The sequence below is a fragment of the Phaseolus vulgaris genome, chromosome 3 (genome assembly GCF_000499845.2).
Source record: "Phaseolus vulgaris cultivar G19833 chromosome 3, P. vulgaris v2.0, whole genome shotgun sequence".
NCBI classification, from domain to species: Eukaryota; Viridiplantae; Streptophyta; class Magnoliopsida; order Fabales; family Fabaceae; genus Phaseolus; species Phaseolus vulgaris.
The window spans coordinates 1,130,783-1,149,448 of NC_023757.2; the positions used below are offsets into that span (position 1 = coordinate 1,130,783).

The 18,666-nt window shown below is 29.4% G+C and overlaps 3 protein-coding genes across 6 annotated transcripts in view; 1 reads left to right on the forward strand and 2 right to left on the reverse strand.

Annotated features, from left to right (window-relative positions):
• LOC137806103 (probable CoA ligase CCL6) overlaps positions 1-18,666 on the forward strand; it is a 45,166-nt gene that overhangs the window by 8,025 nt on the left and 18,475 nt on the right. The gene's annotated exons all lie outside the window — the stretch shown is intronic.
• LOC137806099 (allene oxide synthase 3-like) lies at positions 7,431-11,547 on the reverse strand. The gene is made up of 2 exons (XM_068606048.1): positions 10,648-11,547; positions 7,431-8,355 (listed from the first exon to the last, which is right to left on the reverse strand). The coding sequence occupies exons 1-2, from the start codon at positions 11,326-11,328 to the stop codon at positions 7,507-7,509; spliced, it is 1,530 nt and encodes a 509-aa protein (XP_068462149.1). The 5' UTR covers positions 11,329-11,547; the 3' UTR covers positions 7,431-7,506.
• On the reverse strand, positions 12,946-16,968 carry LOC137806100 (fluoride export protein 1-like). 4 transcript variants are annotated; one of them, XM_068606051.1, is made up of 7 exons: positions 16,856-16,968; positions 16,027-16,515; positions 15,643-15,720; positions 15,160-15,258; positions 14,406-14,598; positions 13,747-14,171; positions 12,946-13,244 (listed from the first exon to the last, which is right to left on the reverse strand). In XM_068606051.1, exons 2-7 carry the CDS (start codon positions 16,318-16,320, stop codon positions 13,029-13,031), a joined length of 1,305 nt encoding a protein of 434 aa, XP_068462152.1. In that variant the 5' UTR covers positions 16,321-16,515; positions 16,856-16,968; the 3' UTR covers positions 12,946-13,028. The 4 variants fall into 4 exon arrangements, with proteins under 4 accessions (XP_068462152.1, XP_068462150.1, XP_068462151.1 ...); XM_068606049.1 differs by lacking the exon at positions 16,856-16,968 and adding an exon at positions 16,723-16,844; XM_068606050.1 differs by lacking the exon at positions 16,856-16,968 and adding an exon at positions 16,610-16,745.

Consider the following 18,666-nt stretch of genomic DNA (forward strand, 5'->3'; position numbering starts at 1 on the left):
AAGAGTAGGGAAAATAGTTAAATGTGAATTTATGATTCCAGTATTTCTAAAAACATAAATGAACCTAAAATTTAATAATTTATTGACTATAACATGATAAATGTCAATTACTATTTTTCAAATTGAAAGACTCAAATTTATCCAACTTTTTTTTTTATAAATTGAATTTGATTAGAATTGAAAATTTTAAATTAAACTAAATTAACTACTTTTGTTTCTTTTTAAATTAAATTTAGTTAGTCTTACCTGAAAATGCTAAAACTAAGATAAATTTATCTTGAAAATGAAAAATACGATTTAAAATTTAAAATTTAAAATTTGGAAATGTGTTCAATTTAAAAAAATTATTTTCATTTTCTACTAATGATAAATAATAATTATTAGGCATTTTTATTTTTCAATTATCAAGGTTTTATTATTATGTTTAATAATTTATTTGCTTATTTAATGTATATAGGTGAAAGTAATCTTAATTTTGGGAGACATTGTTTAGGCTGATTCTCCTTGCACCATATCAATTCAGATTTGCACTCAACGCACTCACGTGAAATGTCCATTTTATCTTTAATGATTTTAAATTTTTTCCTTTTCGATATTCATATCCGTAAGTCAAATTACAAAGTTTTGGATATACAAATCCGGAACTAATATGTCACTTCTGGATTTCACCATCCATAAGCTTATTTGGACAGCATAAATGACCTTCTGGATGTCAAGATTCGTAAGCAAACATAAATGAGTTTCGGATCTCAATTCTCAACACCATTTACAACACACCATTCCGGATATGAAAATCTGAAACTCATAACTCACTTCTGGGTATGACCTTCCAGAAGTTTAAATGAAATATGAAAATGAGCTTCTAGATTTTGAAATCCGAAAGGTATAAAATTGAAATCCGTAAGCAAATGTGTGAAAATGGCAGAATGGGATTTTAAAATTTTCGTTGGGTGTGAGTCAAAATTGATTGGGTGCAGGAAGCAATTGCCTATTTTTTATTATACTATGCCATTGTGTTTGATAATCCATGAGCTTTTGTACCACCCCAACTAGACCTTTCAATTTGGGCCAGTCCAAAGTGTACGGGTGAAGGTAAATTTTTTTTCATAGGATCATAAAGTCCACATAAGAAAAAAAAATTATAGGACCAAAAATGCCATAAAAAATCCCATGGGCCAGGACAAAAATGACACAAAATTATTTGAAAATGAAAATGACAAAAAATTACTTAAAACAAATGTTATACACGTGAAAACATATTTACTCGATCTAAAATCAAAACTCAACATAATTAAAGGGCAATTGCTTCCTGCACCATGTCACTGCACCCGATCCCAGCGGAAAAGACAAAACTGTCCTTAAAAACAATTTCTGAAATGTGTTTCGGATATTTTTTTCCAGAACGAAATTTTATATTACAAATTTTTTTATCCAGAATGGGTTTTTCATTTTTTCTCTGGATTTTTATTTCTGAAACACAATTATTTCTTTTCTGGATTTTTTTTCTGGAATGTATTATTTTTCATTTCTGGATTTTTTTGTCCAAAATAGAATTTTAATTTTTGTTTCCGGATTTTTATTTCCGAAATTCAATAATTACTTCCAGATTTATTTTTCCGAAATATATTATTTTCAATTCTGGATTTTTATTTTCGGAATTAAGGGCATTTTTGGAAATTTAAGAAAATATGTTGGGTGCAGATTAAAAATGATTGGGTGTAGGGAGCATTTGCCTAATTAAAGTTGGGTTGGATTTAAGTCCAACAAACACTATCTTTAAAGGTTAAGTCCAACAAACACTATCTTAACTTGCTCGACATGGATCAAGGTTAGATCAAGTAGAGGTTTGGTCAAGAAGAATTATGTCCAACTAAGATTGAGTTAGGCCTAACCAAAGTTGTATTTAGTCGGGTTGAGTATAGTACATATAAGTTAGGTCAGAATGAGTCCAAGTCAAGTTGAATCCAATTTTAGACAAGTTAGGTCCATGTTGAACCACATCATAATAAGTGAAGTTGGGTCCCCCTCGGGCTAAGTCAATTTAGGCTCACCTCGGATCCAGTTGAGTAGGGTCTGGGTTAGGCCGAGTCAAGTTAAACCTACATCGTGTCAAGCCCAATCAGATCGATTATACTTTTTGTTTTATTCTTCTTTCTTTCATCTTGCAATATGTGTAAGATCCCACATCGACTAGAGATAAAAACATTTTAATAGTATATGGTGCAAATATCACCTTATGAGCCGATTTTGTAAGGTTAAATTAAGCTTAAAGTCCACTTCTTAATATGGTATCAGAGTTAGTTTTTTTTACTACCTCATCTTGTTCCTAATAAGAGTTTGTTAGGCTTATCAAGTCACCCGCTATCGGGCCGCTATAAGACCATATATAAATATATAGTCTCACACACGAGTTGACCATTTCAGCGTGAAGGGGTTTGTTGGATATCTCACATCAACTAAAAATAAGAATATTTTATAATATATAAATGGGTATAAACCTCACCCTATAAGCCAATTTTGTAAAGTCGAGTTAAGTTTAAAATTTGTTTCATAATTAAAAATTGTTGTAAATTTATTTATGTGCTATAATCCAAAAGGCAAAAGTTCCATATTGCATAACTCAAAATACCTAACCGTGACTTACTTATATCCTATCTTCTTTATATAACCTATATTATTTACACTCTATTAATAGATTAACTCTTACATAAGGATATTAATTTACTTTTTGTGAGTCGTATTATAACACATAATTAAGATCTCATGTATATTTTCCATCCAGTACATTTCAACCTAAAACCATTTACTATTATAAAATATTTATATAAAACAGAAGTTACTTTTATGTTAATAAACAAATTTTTATTCTTAGTACCCGAAGTCTTATATAACACTCAGGTTTTAAACTTATAATCTTATATATTATACATGCAATGAAGATGTATTTTCTTTTTATCTTTTATTAATATATTTTCTTATTTATTTGCTAGTTCCTTGCATTAGTTTTTAATACTACATGAGGAAGACATAGCCTTGGTATTTTTAGGCATATTTTACTACACGTTTGACTTTGAATGTCTTTAATTGGCGTGTACATTTTAACAAAACAAATCTTCAACTATAAATATGTTAAAAACAGTGACATACGTTACGCATAGTATTCAAATCCTATAACGTGCATTTGTAGAACAACGCATCGTAACTTCTAAGCATTATTTTTTAACATTTGTATGAGTCAAACGTTGTATCAACCAATGTTTTTATGGTAAAAGAATAAAACGTTGCAATATTTAATAAAAGTTTGAAAACTGTGTTAATTACAAAATTTATGAAACATGTTTATTTTATCTGTAATGTACTACCTTGACAAGACAAAATAGGAAAATTTAGGTCAAATCGAGAAGTGACATGTAAAATCAAGAGCACCATACAATGTATATGATGGTTGCTTAATCAATCAAATTAATTAAAACTAATTGCTTTTACAATTATCCGAGATCGAATATTTTTATCCAGTTTTTTTTTTTTTTTCAAGTTTTTGAAATATTCGAGAGAAGAGTACCTGTAAATATACTCTGACGCTCAAGTTAACTAGAGTCAATTTTAATGATTTATTTAAAAATTCAGAATAACATTACCTTTCATCATGGGATCCCCTTTTATTTATACTACTCAGAATGGCTAAACTATATCCAACAGATGTTAATCCCACTTTGCTATTTTTTAATTGGAATTAGCGTCCTTATTTCATGATATGACGTGGATGTTGATTTTTACCGAGAAGTCGTTAAACCGTCTATGTGGCCGAACATTCGGGTTCTCAATTTCGTGGTATAACACTAATTATATATCATACTTAAACTAATTATATATATATATATATCATTCAAACGAGTATTCTCTTATATATTTCAATTTTTTTTTACTTAATTGGGACATTCTTGAACTTTTATGTTTATTATGATTTAATAAAAATTTCTAACAACACTTTATAAGTGTGTGGAAGGAGCTACCATTTTCATTAGTTATCATTAATGTCTAATAATTTTTTTTATCACAAATAAAGTGTTAATAAAATATTTATCATCCTAAATTAAAGGTTGCGTTTATATATTATAATTGGGATGCCTTTTGTAGTGGACGGTGCTTTTGATGTTGATGGTAGTATCACTGCTCATGAGCTTCAGTTATTAATTCTCATAAAATTGCCTAAATTTATGAGATTGGTTGTTTAATGTTTTTCTGTATTTGGTTTAGTTGTTTCTTAATTTATCTGGTAGGTATTTCTTGATAGGGTATGATAAGGTGTTTGCTCTTTATATATAAAGGTTTGACCACTTTAAGTTAATTTACTTGACTATATATAGTTAAACAGGATGAAAAAAAAATATAATTTTTACAAATATCGATCAAACTGAATTTTATTTATTTAGCTTGGAGGTAGATTAATGTGTAACCTACTAACTATAATATTTTATTATTATTTTTATAATTTTTTTTTTCTATTTTAACTCTTCTATTATGCATCTTGATATTTTAGTTTTTTAATGCTAAAATGTTATTTAACAGTTTTTAATTATTTGAGTATTTAACTAATTTGTTTAATAATGTAAGTTATTATTTTAATTCTTTTATATAAAAAATTAGGTTAACTCTATTCAAATAAATACAAATTTATGGAGTGAATATAACAATAAAAATTATGAGTTTATGATGATTGTGCACATGAATCATAACTGTTCAAATACACGTATGCAAGTATTCACATAATTGAATGAGATAACTAGTAATTTCTACTGGATAACTAAGTTAAAAACATTCCTAAGTTCATGGCTTTTCTTTCGTTAACACCTTAGTAAAAATCCAATTGAAATGCAAATCTATTGAGTGAATATAACTAACAAAATTAGGGAGCTCTTGGTGATTGTGCACATAAATCAAGATTGTTTAAAAACTCATACTCTGATATCCACATAATTAAACGAGGGTAACTAGTAATTCCTTATTAAGTTTAGAACATTCTAAGTTTGTGGTTTTTCTTCTATTAACACCTAGTACAAAACTAAATGAAATATAAATGTATTGAGTGAATAGAACAAAAAAAAATTGTGGAGTTGGTTGTGATTGTGCATATGCATCAGGATTGTTCAAAACCCGATACTCAAGTGCCCACATGATTGAATGAGGGTAACAAGTCATTCCTTTCTTGCATAACTTAAGTTTAAAACATTATTAGGTTTGTGGTTTTTCTTCCGTTAACACTTTAGTATAGAACCAAAGGAAATGCAAATGTATTGAGTGAATATAATAAAAAAAAAGTGGAGAGTTGTTGGTGATTATGTGCATGAATAAGGATTGTTAAAAAACCTATGCTCAAGTGTCCACATAATTGAACTAGGATAACCAATAATTTTTTACTACATAACTTAAGTAGAAAATATTTCTAAGTTGGTGATTTTGTTTTCATTAACACCTTAGTACAAAACCAAATAAAATGAGAATGTATCGAGTGAATACACCAACAACTATTTTTTTTTAATTTAAAGTTATACCGTATAAAAAAAGTGGTTATCTTGGTTGAATACATTTGTATATAGGTTTTTGAACAATCCCAACTCAATCACCTACAACTCCGTCAATTTTATTTGTTATCTTCAATAATTACATTTGTTTTGTACTAAGGTCTTATTGAAATCAAAAATCACCTTGATATTGCATTTATAAGTTTCTTAATATTGAAAAATAAGTTTGTGATAAATTAAATAATATGCCAAAAAAAAATTCTTGTCTTTATACAATTAGTTAAAAGCAAAAAGTGAGAAATACAATTATTTTGGCATAAAATTTTATTTGGAAGAAAAAATATACAAATATAGTACCTAGAAAATAGTATCATATAAGTAAAATGGAAATTGTTGAGAATATAATTAAATTCCACCTTAAAAAGGGTAACAAAGGAGAATATTGGTAATGATATAGAATAACAATGACAATAAGAATATTTTTACAGTTTCAATGAAATATTAATGGAAAGAAGAGAATATAATTTTCTATTGGTCACGTGAAATGGAAGAGAAATGATAAAAACAAAACAAAACAGTGACATACTATTACATGTGTGTTTATATATTTTTTTAAATGTTTTCACTCAAATATTTTTTTTTTACTGATTTATTTTTTGTGTGTTTATCCAACCTGATTATTTTTAAAACAAGTAAATATCTTTTAAATAAGAGATTTTTTTTAAATTTTTCATATAATCTAAAGCCTTTATTTTAATTTTAAACACATTGACTATATATATATTTTCATAATTCTCACATATTTTTCAGTCTTTAAAAATTAAATAATTATTAATATAAATATAAAAAATTCTAAATTTTAAGTGATTCTCGTACAACCAAATACTAAAACAACACTCATCTCGTTTGTATCCTTACACATCAGCAACTACGGTCACATCACTATCACATCTGCAGGGTCACGAGGGAGTTACTAAATAACAAAACATTTTCCTAATTATTTATAAGTAATAAATATATTTCATGTACTATGATGCAATGTTTGATTGTAACATTTCTCCAAACACTCATATGTATGCCTTCCTCTATATGTTTTCTCACACCTAGAATTAAATCTAATCCATATATTTTTTTACAGTTTCTAGAAAAATAAAATAAAATAAATAACTATTTAAAATTAATTCTAAATTTACGCAAGTTAAAAAAATTAAACCGGTAATCTTTATTGATTGAAAAATAATTTTATTTTTTTACTTTTTAAAAAAAAATATTAATAAATACTTCAAACACTTCTATTAAATTGTATGTCTGCGTCGTATAATACGTATCCATAAAATATCAAATTCAAAATATAGTTATTAGATTTCTGACAATTTTAACATGATTTTAGCATAATTTTAGAATGAAGAAAATATTAACTTTCTAGAAATTTAAATTTTGTTATATAAATTTTTATTTATATAATTCATAATTATATAACATATATATTTATACTTTGTATTCTATATTTTATTTTAAAAATTATATTTTTTTTTCATATCTATGTCTATCGTATTAGTGTCTATACATGCACTGTTGTATTTTAAGTCCAAATATTATTTTGAAATCAAGGTAATACACATGTTGTGTAAAAAAAAATTTTAAGCATGATTTTAACATATTTTTTCTAAAAGAATATATTATTTTTTTATAAATTAAAATTTATTGTATAAATTTTTAGTATAATTATAAAAAATAAAAAAAAATTTAAATCAATCATAAAAAAATCTAAAATATTAAAACATATTTATAAATATAAATCTTTATTATCAATTTATATAAATTATAATTATATAATATATAGATATGTTTCTATATCTTATATTTTATTTTAAATAAATTATTTGTATTTTACATCCCCTGCAAATATTTTCATTCCAAATATTATTTTAAAATTAAGGTAATCCACATGTTGGGAAGAACACAAACACGAAATAAGTAAAATTTAGAAGGTAGAAGCTTTGGTGAGGGACGTAATGGTAACACTTGGACCAAACCCAGATTGTTTAAACTCAAACTCAAAGGTGTCGTATCGTAAGAAGAGTTCCACCAGAAGCAACCTGCACAGGAGCACCACCAGATTCTTCCCGGGGCACTGCTTATTACTCACAGAAGGTTCCTCCGTTTCCTTCCCGTTCGACCAAAGCACGTGTTTCAGAAGCTTCTCCCCTTCGCCCACAAACCTCCGCGCCACGAAAACCTCCGCATCCTCGAAGATCCTCGGATCCTTCGTCGCAAACGGCTGGTACCCGAACAGCATCTCCCCCTTCTTCACCTCGAACGACGCGTCGTGGCTACGCACCACCAAGTCCTCCCTCGCGCGCGCGTACTGGTACGGCACCGCCGGTTCGATCCGCAGCATCTCGTACACAACGGATTTCACCAGCGGCATCTTCTCCAGCGCGTTCAGCGTCACTCCTCCTTCGGCGTTCACCACGCGCCGAACCTCGCGCGCGAGCTCCTCGTGGAGCTTCTCGCCCGCGAGGCCCACCCATTTCAGGAGCACCGGGAACTGGTTCTTGAGCCCGCCGTAGGCGTTGAAGCCCGCGGTGAAGACCACGTTGTGGCAGGCCTCGTCCCGGTCCAGGCCCAGCTTCTGGGCCTCGTCGAGGAGCGCGGTGGCGTGGGTTTTGAAGGCGTCGTACAGAGAGTTGTAACCGGACTTTGTGATGCACGCGGGGAAGGGGAGCGTGCGGATGAGGAAGTCTTCGATGTAGTTGAAGATTTTCGGGAGACCAAGCGTCGCAAGTGGGGCCAGCTGAAACAGAAGCCACGTGTCCACCAGCTTCGGCCCCTGAAAACAAAAATGCATCACGTTTTAATTATTGTGTGTACGGATCACTGTTCTAAAATATTAATTACATAATATTTCGTGAAAATGTTTTCTGTTGCATTTTAGCTGATTTTTGGCATTACGTAGAAAGAATGAATAATAATATCTTATCTTCTAAATTAAATATGAAAATAGGAATAAATATGTATATATTTCTCTTTGGTTAAATTTATCGTTTTAAATTACTACACTATATTTAATTTAAAATATTTATATATATTTTTTAATTTTATAATTTAGTTCTATGTTATATATTTAATTTTTTTATAATTATTTGATTTTTATCTAGTTTTTATTTATGTTTATATTGATATTTGTATAATTATAATTTCTTCTTATATTTAAGATTAAAAAAATTATATCCTTTTGATATTATATATTTAATGATATCATGTTTTTTTTGGTATTTTTTTTTATAAAAAAAATATTTAACTAATATTTTGAAATAATAAAAGAATGAATTCGATACTCTTTCTCAATTAAGATAAAAATGAGAGAAAAAATTTTACGCATTAAATATTAGGAAAAAGGATGGAGCTTTTCATCCCTATTCTTGATTGTGAACAGAATTGGTAAAGAAATTGACAAGAATAAAGCTTTAACTTCTCAGACAATTTTCTTTAAATAACCCTTTAGAAAAATTAGAAAAGTCTCTAAGCAAAAAAAAGTATATTATTCTAAATTGTCTATATAATTAATTCTCTGATATTAATTAGATGCTTGAAACGGCAAGAAAAATAACAATTTGGGTTATTTTTTTATATTTCTTGAAAGGCTACTTGAATTATTTTACTCTAAAATTAGAATTTCAAAACTAAGGGATTGAGAAAAGTTTCTTTAACATTATGAATATGAAAAACCATACCTTTAATACGGTTTATAATAATAATTTAAATTAAAAAATAAATAAAATATTAATTTATTAATGTGTTAAGGGCCCATACGGATTTGGACCCCTCACCCACCCTCAATTTGTTACTAGCTAAAATGCAGCATGCGCGGCGTGTTCGCATTTTATAATTTTATTGTATTAGACGTTATAAGATAACACACTCATACGACATATATAATATCTAAAATATAGAATATGAGAACACGAATTTATATATTATATAATTATAAAATATATAAATTGATAATAAAGATTTATTTGTACAAGTATGTTTTAGATGGAGCAGAAAGATTTTTTTCATGACTGGTTCAAAATGATTTGTTTCTTATTTTTATAATTATAATAAAAATTTATACAATAAGTTTAAGTTTTTAGAAAATGAATGTATTTTTTCTTTTTAAGATAGTGTTAGAACTGTACTAGAATTATCAGAAATTCAACAAATATTTTTTGAATTTTTGAATTGGACACTTCACGGATACGTGTCATACGAGTGTCGGTGTCCGATCGTGTCCTACAAGTGTTATACGAGTGTCGGTGCCCGATATCGGGTTACGACACACCATTTAAGAGGAGTGTCTGAGCTTAATAGCACAAAAGTCATTTTTTATAATTATTTGGAAATGGATATAATAAAATAAATAAATTGACATTATATAAATTAAAAAACATGTTTCGGAAAATAGGAATATGTACATAAAATATCAATTTTATATGTATTACTATACATAAATAGAATTCATTTTTCATCAAAAAAACATATAATTTGTTATAATAACTTTTTTTTTTTAACCAAACTATTTTAATTTTTATTATTTGATAAAATACACGATGAAAACAATCTCTATTTATTATTTTTTATTCATATGGCATTTACCATTTTCACCTTTATAAATGCAATCCATCTTGTTGATTTTACAAAAAGTTATCTTCATATAATTATAACATCAGAAAACTAATAAAAACATTCCTTTTATAAATGATTTTTTTTATGCAAACCCTTACTTTATATATATAAATAAATTGTAGTATTAGAGTGTAATATATAATAGAAGAGATAGAAGAAAATACTAAATCTGAATTTTTTATGATTATGTATAATTTATTCATGTATTATTTTTTAACATACGTATCTATGTATTATTTTTTGTTAATATGTGAATTTTAGTTTAGTTTTTATTTTTTTATTTTTGATAGTATTTTTTTTATGTGATATAACATATGATTCTTATTAATTAGGTGTGAGTTTATGAGATGTGAAATTAGATACTGATAAAACAGTTCTAAAACAGTTATAAAACAGTTATAAAATAGAAAACAGAAAGAAGAGATTGAAGAGTGTGGAAGACGAAGTAAGAAACCTTGGAAGCGAGGTTGGTTTGGGAAGGATCTTTGTTATCGCAGAACAATCTGAAGATGAAGTTGAAGGAAGCTTGGCTGAACACACCGTTGAAATCTGCTTTCTTGTTCTTACTCATCTGCTCTTCGATCTCCGCGAAGGACTCGCCGAGGCAGTTTCGGAAGAGAGGGAGCACGGCGTCTTTCCGCCGGGCCAGGGCTTGGAGGAAGAACCCCTTGATGAGTTCGTGGTTGGGCTCCGCCGTGTCCAGGTAGGCGCAGACGCGGAAGCCGCCGGTGAACTTGGTGGAGGGCATGAAGGTGCCGTCGAGGACGTCGAGCTTCTGGACTTTCTGGTTGTCGAAGAGGATGGGGAAGGAGGCGCCGTCCAGCAGCGCCACGACGCGCGGGTCGGAGGCGATGAAGGGCCCCGGCGGCATGTTGGTGCGGATGACGGTGGAGTTGTGGCGGCGGACTCTGGCGGCGAAGAAGTTGTCGCGGCCCTCGTGGTAGAAGTAGTTGTGGCGGTCGATTATGGGTCCGAAGAATGGGAAGCCGTAGCTTCCGGGGATCGGTTTGAGAGGAAGGTGATCGGAGTTTGATGAAGAAGATGACATGGCTGAAGAGAGAATGCGAGAGAGGAAGGAAGTGGTTGGTGGTGTGGGAATGAGGTTGTGTGTTTTGTTTCTTATAAGAGGGACCATTGATGAAGCTGTCACTAAAATGAATGCTATGATTATGAAACATGTTAAAGGAGTTTGATGGAAACCTATAGCATTGATTAAGAGAGAGAGAGAGAGGTAGAAAGAGAAGCATGATTTTTTCACATTTTTTTGTGATGGATAATGTGTATAAGGAGATCTATGAAGATGATGCAGAGAATCTCTTTTACTATTATGATAATGAATGCGATTGCCACGAGGACAAAAGCAAGGATGAAGAAAGATTAACAAATGAGAAATATACTATTATAAGAGTTAATGTGATTAATTTAAATATAAATATATATAATGAAAAGTAATTTTTGTAATTAAATAATATAAAAAATATTAAAATAATAGTATTGAGAATTGTAATATGGTTGTATAAAAAGTAGACCATAAGAAATTCAATTCTAACGGATTGAGAGAAGATATTGTACGTTTATATGTATATTGATACATTAAGAATCCTTTCAGTTGGGTACTAAGAAACTTGGTTTATATGTATATTGATACATTAAGAATCCTTCCAGTTGGGTACTAAGAAACTTGGTTTTGAAGTTTTGTATAAGGGTTGAGACACCTTAAAATATCTGTTTTTATTCTATTTATTTTTTCTGATAAAAAAAAATTTGAAAATCTTTATTTTATATATATATATAAACCTAACATTTTGTATACAATTTTCAAAGTTGTTACATGGGTTCGAAATTTAAGTATTCTACACCTAAGATGGTAAAAGGAGTTAAGATTATCCACTCTTCTTCACAACTAAGGATAAAACTATTTGCATTAATTGACAAAAAAAAATGATTTTATTGTGACGAATTAAATGGTTCATATATTTAGTAAAGATTTATTTTTTAAAACTAATCTGATTCAAGAGTTTATAAATCGAACTTATCTTTTTTAGAAATACTCACTCAATTTATTTTACTTATTTACTAAACAATTTTAAAATATTCTTTTTAGCTCTTGTTAATTTAAATGTTGGAGAATATTTTGTAAGTGAACGTTGTTTATTCTCTAAGAATGAAGAAGATGTTCAGAAGACCATAACTAACGTGCAGAACAAGTTCAATAAAGACTTAGAACTTTTATGGAGTCAACACTCTAACAAGTTGTAGACTCTCTAAAAACATTCGTCAAATATTAATTAAATATTTTTTAAAAAATATTAAAAATAATAACAAAGGAAACATGATATTGATATTATAAAGTATTCAATGTTAATGTTAAAATGATACCCATCTTCTTTTCTCTAATGTCAAATATTAAAAAAGATATATAATTATATAGTTAGAGTATTAGATAACAATTGGATAAAGATGAAATAATTATAAAAAAAATATAAATGATCAAATTTTGACTTAAAAAAATTTATGAAACTGAATAAAAAAAATTAATATAAATTCGTTTGGTCACGTAATAAATACGTTTTAATAATTTAAAATGAAAACAAGTATGAAGATCTTATCAAGATATCAAGATGTAGACTGGAAGATCTACATCAATAATTTAACGTTTTAATTTTTGGCTTATTAATTAGTCAAAAGATTTAAACACTTGAATTCATATTTATTAGCAACAAGTTGCTTCTTACTATTTAGTAAGAGTGTATATTATAACTAGTGTGTAATATTATATCAAACTGCTATATGTAAAAAAGAGGTTGTAATGAAGTCACAAACTATGCATGAATGTCAAACCCCCTTTGTCCAAACTGGGACACAATATATCAATATTCCAAGAACAAATGAGACACATAGTGTAATAATGGCATATGCATAAGCTCTCCAAGGATAGTTACTTTCTCTCATTGCATTAAACTCAGCAGCAAAAGTAGAGACAGTACTCAAACACCCCAACAGACCAAATTGAGTTCCTGTTACCACAGTATCACAGTCCCTAGTGTGCACCTGCATCACAGAAAAGTAAATATTGCTTCTGACAAACAAAACCATATAATGCATATCCTCTTGCTTTTTATAGATATCAGCATATAACACCACACTATAAAAAATGAAAAAGGAAGAAAAAAAACCATTTAAACCAAAGGAGTAACAGTCCAACCACAGAAGCCACAAGAAATATACTACTTTGTATTGAAAGAATGGTAGAATTATAGAAAGAAAACTAATTTACCTATAGGGGTATGTCTAGCTCTCAAATCTAATAAGACATGATTAAAATCAATTGAAAACTATAAAATTAAGAAGAAGATTTATGTAAAAGCCACTAAATTTTGGAACTTCTCCTAGATTTCAACCAATGATAGAGACTGTGTTCAAAAGAGTGTATTAAATAGTGTTTTCATTCCAGCATTTCTGATCTAACTTAGCTTAGAAATTAGCTAGTGCAGTAAAATTTGGGTGGTGGTGGTGGTGGCATTGGAAGATGAATGATGAGAAAGAAACTTACAGCTTTCTTCACACTAGCAAGTGCAGCCATAACAGAAGCAGCAGATACATTGGCAATTAGAGTCCCAAAGGGAATCCATTTGAGGAACCCTGCCTTTCCTAAGCCACGACCATTGAGCCGTGCTAAGAACCATCTGATCCACACACCTATTGGTCCAACCATGCAAGCAAACCATAACTCAGCATCACTGCCATCATGCCTGAACTCAGCCCTTACTAATGCCCCAAAAACACCCCATAATACGCCTAAGATCACCAAAAACATCATCATAATTGTCAGCTGATGGCTATTGCTGTCTACTTTGCAGTTGATCTTAGAGCCATCTCTGCTGGCTCCACAACTCATTCTCAGTTTGTTAAGAAGCCACCTGAAACCCTTAGCAGTTTCAATCCCAAATATGATGGAAAAGGCAACAAGAAATAAACCTGAAAATTCCCAATAGTAGTACAAATTCAATTTTTCAATGAGCCATGCTGATGGATGAAAAAGAAACTATCCTACTTGGGTAAATACCTTCTTTAAAAACAACTTCAAATTCAAAAAACTTATATCTTAGATGGTCATGAATGTATGTTCCAACCAATGTTTATAATTTTTACCTATTGAAGTTTTGTAATAATTTCTCTTATAAAGCACCCTTATTCATCACACTTATATACCTACTACAAATCCAAGCGCAGCAAAAAGGCAGTGACCAGAAACACTGAGTTCAAGCATCTTTTGATTCCAACCACTGAAGGTTGTAAGGCTCCCTAAGTAACCAGTTGTTATTGCTATGGCTAGATGCTCTGACACATGAGATATGTCTCCTTTGAATACAACACCAAACCATCCCATTAGAAATGAACCTACCTGGAATAAAACGAAGAGAAATTTGCATTACCAAGTTATCCGAATCAGATTCATTTTTAATGAACTTCAAAATGGACTCAGGTTTCAGGTACACCTAAATAACAATTTAAACTTTTATTTGATTCATTATATTAAAGGAAGATCAAAAAAGAATTTGCAACTGTGTTCCATAAATAAAGGACTTAAGTGTGACCTGGAAGCAAATTTAAAATGTCTTAGATTAACTGTATTACAGGAAGATTGATCATAAATTTTTCTTGTATATTCTGTACATCAAAGATTAATAAGTGCCAAAACGAAAATCAGCTAATCTTCTGCCATGAGAAAAGGAACAACTACTTGGTGTTCAAAGTCAGATAATTCCTGTTTGGGCCAGCCTCTAGCTTCAACGATAGCACAAATCTTCCTTATTATTATACAAGATACTTTTAAACCTGTTGTTTTAATGCCTGAAGTCAATGTTCTTGAACAAATAATTCTTCAATGTTGGTCTTTGTGAATATGACTTAATCTGTATGTAACTGAGACAGAAAAGTTATGAATCTGGAAAAGAGGACGCACCATATTAGAAGGAAGGTCAAGGTAAAGAAGAGTTTGGTTGCTTGTCACATTGCCAATCCCAGGGCCAAATAATTTTTGCAGTGAATATCTTGTCAAGACCTGCATAGTATCATGACAACTTTTGCATTACAATATTCTTGAGGATAACTACTGCATGTGTCCTATCATGAAATTTGACAATAAAAAATTTATAACAGTGCTAATTCAGGCTGAAAACATTCCATAACCTCTCAGTTACAAGCAAAATAAATATGAATTAAGAAAACAGAACATATAAGTTACGCATTCTGCAAAGACAGTACTGAATGAAAACATTACACACCAAACACTGTTCTGCAGCTTCCTCATAAAAAGCAGATAATAATGCTACACCAAAGTATTTTACATTGGAAAATATTAACACCATAAGAATACTAATGCAGCAATGATATCATCATCAGTATATGTGAAAATTCAAGGCCAAAGGTTAAGCATATATATTACCCCAAGAATTCCAAAAACAGCTAAATGAACCATACATGAAGCATAGTCCAGCAACTTTGGCAAACCTCTACGAGTTTCCTGAGAGCAAATAACATGTAAAACACTAAAGCAGCATGAGATGGCATTCATCAAGAGATACGGTAACAACAGATAGAGTAAAGAAGAATGTTACTTTAATAATTCTACAGTAGAAGACACTGTTTACAACTGTGATATGACAGAATATAATTTCAAAATTACTCTATTTTAATAAAAAGTCATTTCTCTCTACAGATTACAACTTGAGGATTGTGAACCTATCACTACTCGACGATAAATTAACACTAAAAAAAACCAAAAACCAAAAACCTCCTACCCCATATGAAAGCGTTGAAGAGAACTCACAGGCTTTATGACTTCAGAGTCCACTATTGCACCTGTTGAAAGAGTGGAGTTTGGGTGCAATATTTTCTCCTCTGCAAATGGAACAACTCCATTTTCTTCTGACATGTTGTCAAAAGAGAAGCGGATGCTACCACTCTGACTGAACCGGGTGCTTGGAAGAGCTCTATCCCCAATGTCTCCAACCTCTGAAACCCTCTCACATTCATCATCATTATCTGTATGATGGCTTGCATGACTTGATATGCTCGTTGAACGCCTTCTGATTGAAGAACCCGTGGAACTCATTCTCTCCATCTGTACAAGAACAAGGTCCTTCTCACAAACACATGGTGCTTTTCCACTCGACTACCACCTAAAACTGCATTACTGCATCCAAACCTTGCATGTTTTGCTCTCTATTTTTCATCGAATCTAATTGCATAAACAGGTACTTCACTAACTGAACAACAATCTGCTACACATAGAGATGTGTAACAAAAGTCACTCTTTCTGTTTCAAAACAAAAATACAATACAACCAATCAGATACATAACACTATCTTTCATGTTTTAATAGCTAAAAAATGAACAATTTCAATACCAACATCAAGAAAACGAAACAAACACGTTGTAATAAATTTATTCAAGATGATGCGAACATGCTATCTACCCAGATGATGGTCAATGGATTACAAGGCTATGAACATATTAAAAATACCAGATTTTAAAAATCGCTTCATGGTTGCAATTTTAAAAATACCAAATTGTGACTAGGATTAACTGTAATCAAGGAAAGTTCAAAATTGAGGATTTTGGAGTTGTAATTGGAATTATGCATGAAGCAGGACAACCTTTGAAGTTGTCGTTGAACATACGCAAACGAAATTCAAAAGGGATATTGAATTACTGTGCTAGACCAAACAAATTAATAACCAAGTAAATGTTAACCAAACCAAAATGGCATAAGATAGGAAATTAAGGAGATTCTTACCTAAATATGTAAATCAAAAGCTTGATTTTCATCACTTGGATGTGATGTGATTAATGAATAATGGAATGTTCCACCTCTGCAAATAAAGTTACTTTTAATAAATCACTCTCTCTTTTCCTTTTTTTCAATGGTTAAAGTTACTTTCACACTTCACTTTTTCTCTTCCATTCATTTACATGGTTTTTCCTCTGCAATACTAAATATTAATATTAATAACTATTAATTATGAACATGAATATTGTAAGAATTAAAGGTATACTTAATGTTTAAATTTATATTTTATTCAATATGGATTTTTAAAAATGTGAAATCAGACTTATTTTATTAGAGGTCATACAGAAGGTAATAAATTTAAGATTTGAAAACTATATGAAATATAGTGTGTTAATATGCATTATTTTTGCTTAAATAAGAGTCTGAATCATAAGAATAAAAATATTAAGATTTATAAAGAAAAAAGTCTTAGAAATGATGTGACATATTCAAACTTACGAAAGTATTTCAAATATAAAAATGTTGTCCGAAAAACATAATCTAAATCTAAAAAATTATTTTCAATTACGTAACAATAAATAAATATATTATGAATTGTTTCCAAATTTTCTAATACAAAATCTAAAATATGGACAACCTACACTTTTTAACACCTGATATAGGTGGAAGAATAAGACTTTTGCTTTCTGGAGTCCCATATATACTAACAACACCCCTATATAAAGGGAAAAAGGATTAAAAATATCTAGTCCACCTAGGTTTAATCTTTTTTAGGCGTTTTCTTTCTGCACCTTCATAGTTTCTTCTTAGACATCCATAATTCTTTTAATTCCAAAACTACCCTTCTGCAAAAAGTGTTGAGTTTGTTTTTTTATTTTCAAACTTTTCACTATATAATTTTATATTATGAATTGTAGAGTTTAGAAAGTATTTTCTAATTCTAAAAATATAATTTTATATTTTAAATTGTAGAGTTTAGAAGGTATTTTCTAGTTTCAAACTCTATAATTCAAAATATAATTTTATATTTTAAAATTACATAATTCGAAAAAATATTTTATAGATTCTCAAATATTTCTACAGTTTAGAATATAATTTTTATTATGAATTGTAGAGTTCGAAAAGTATTTTTTGAATTTTCAAATACCTCTCAAACTTTATAACTTAAAATATAATTTTATATTATATTTTAAATTTTCAAATACCTTTTGAAATCTACCACTAAAAATATAATTTTGTATTGTAAAGTTTAGAAAGTATTTTCCAAATTCTCAAATACCTTTCAAATTATTCTAAATTTTAGAATTCAACATTTTTCTGCCCATAAAAAATACACTTACTCACTTCATAAAAAGTTGAACATTATTTCTGTTTTATTCCATTATATTACTTTTAAAAGTTCAAACTTTATCTATTAAAAACACAAAAGTTATAATATGTGTAAAACTTTTTAAAATATGAATTTCTATCATAAAAATTGAAGTATAAGATTTTATAACTCTTATACTTAAAGTAAAGACAAATTAAATAAATAAGTCTAATTATTTAAATGTATGTAAGTTATATATACACCACACATTAGTTGGAAACCTTTATTTATTTTTTTGACACAATCATTAAATATTGATTAAAAATATTTTTTGAGTTAGTGGATCTAGCTTATATTTAAAAAAAAAA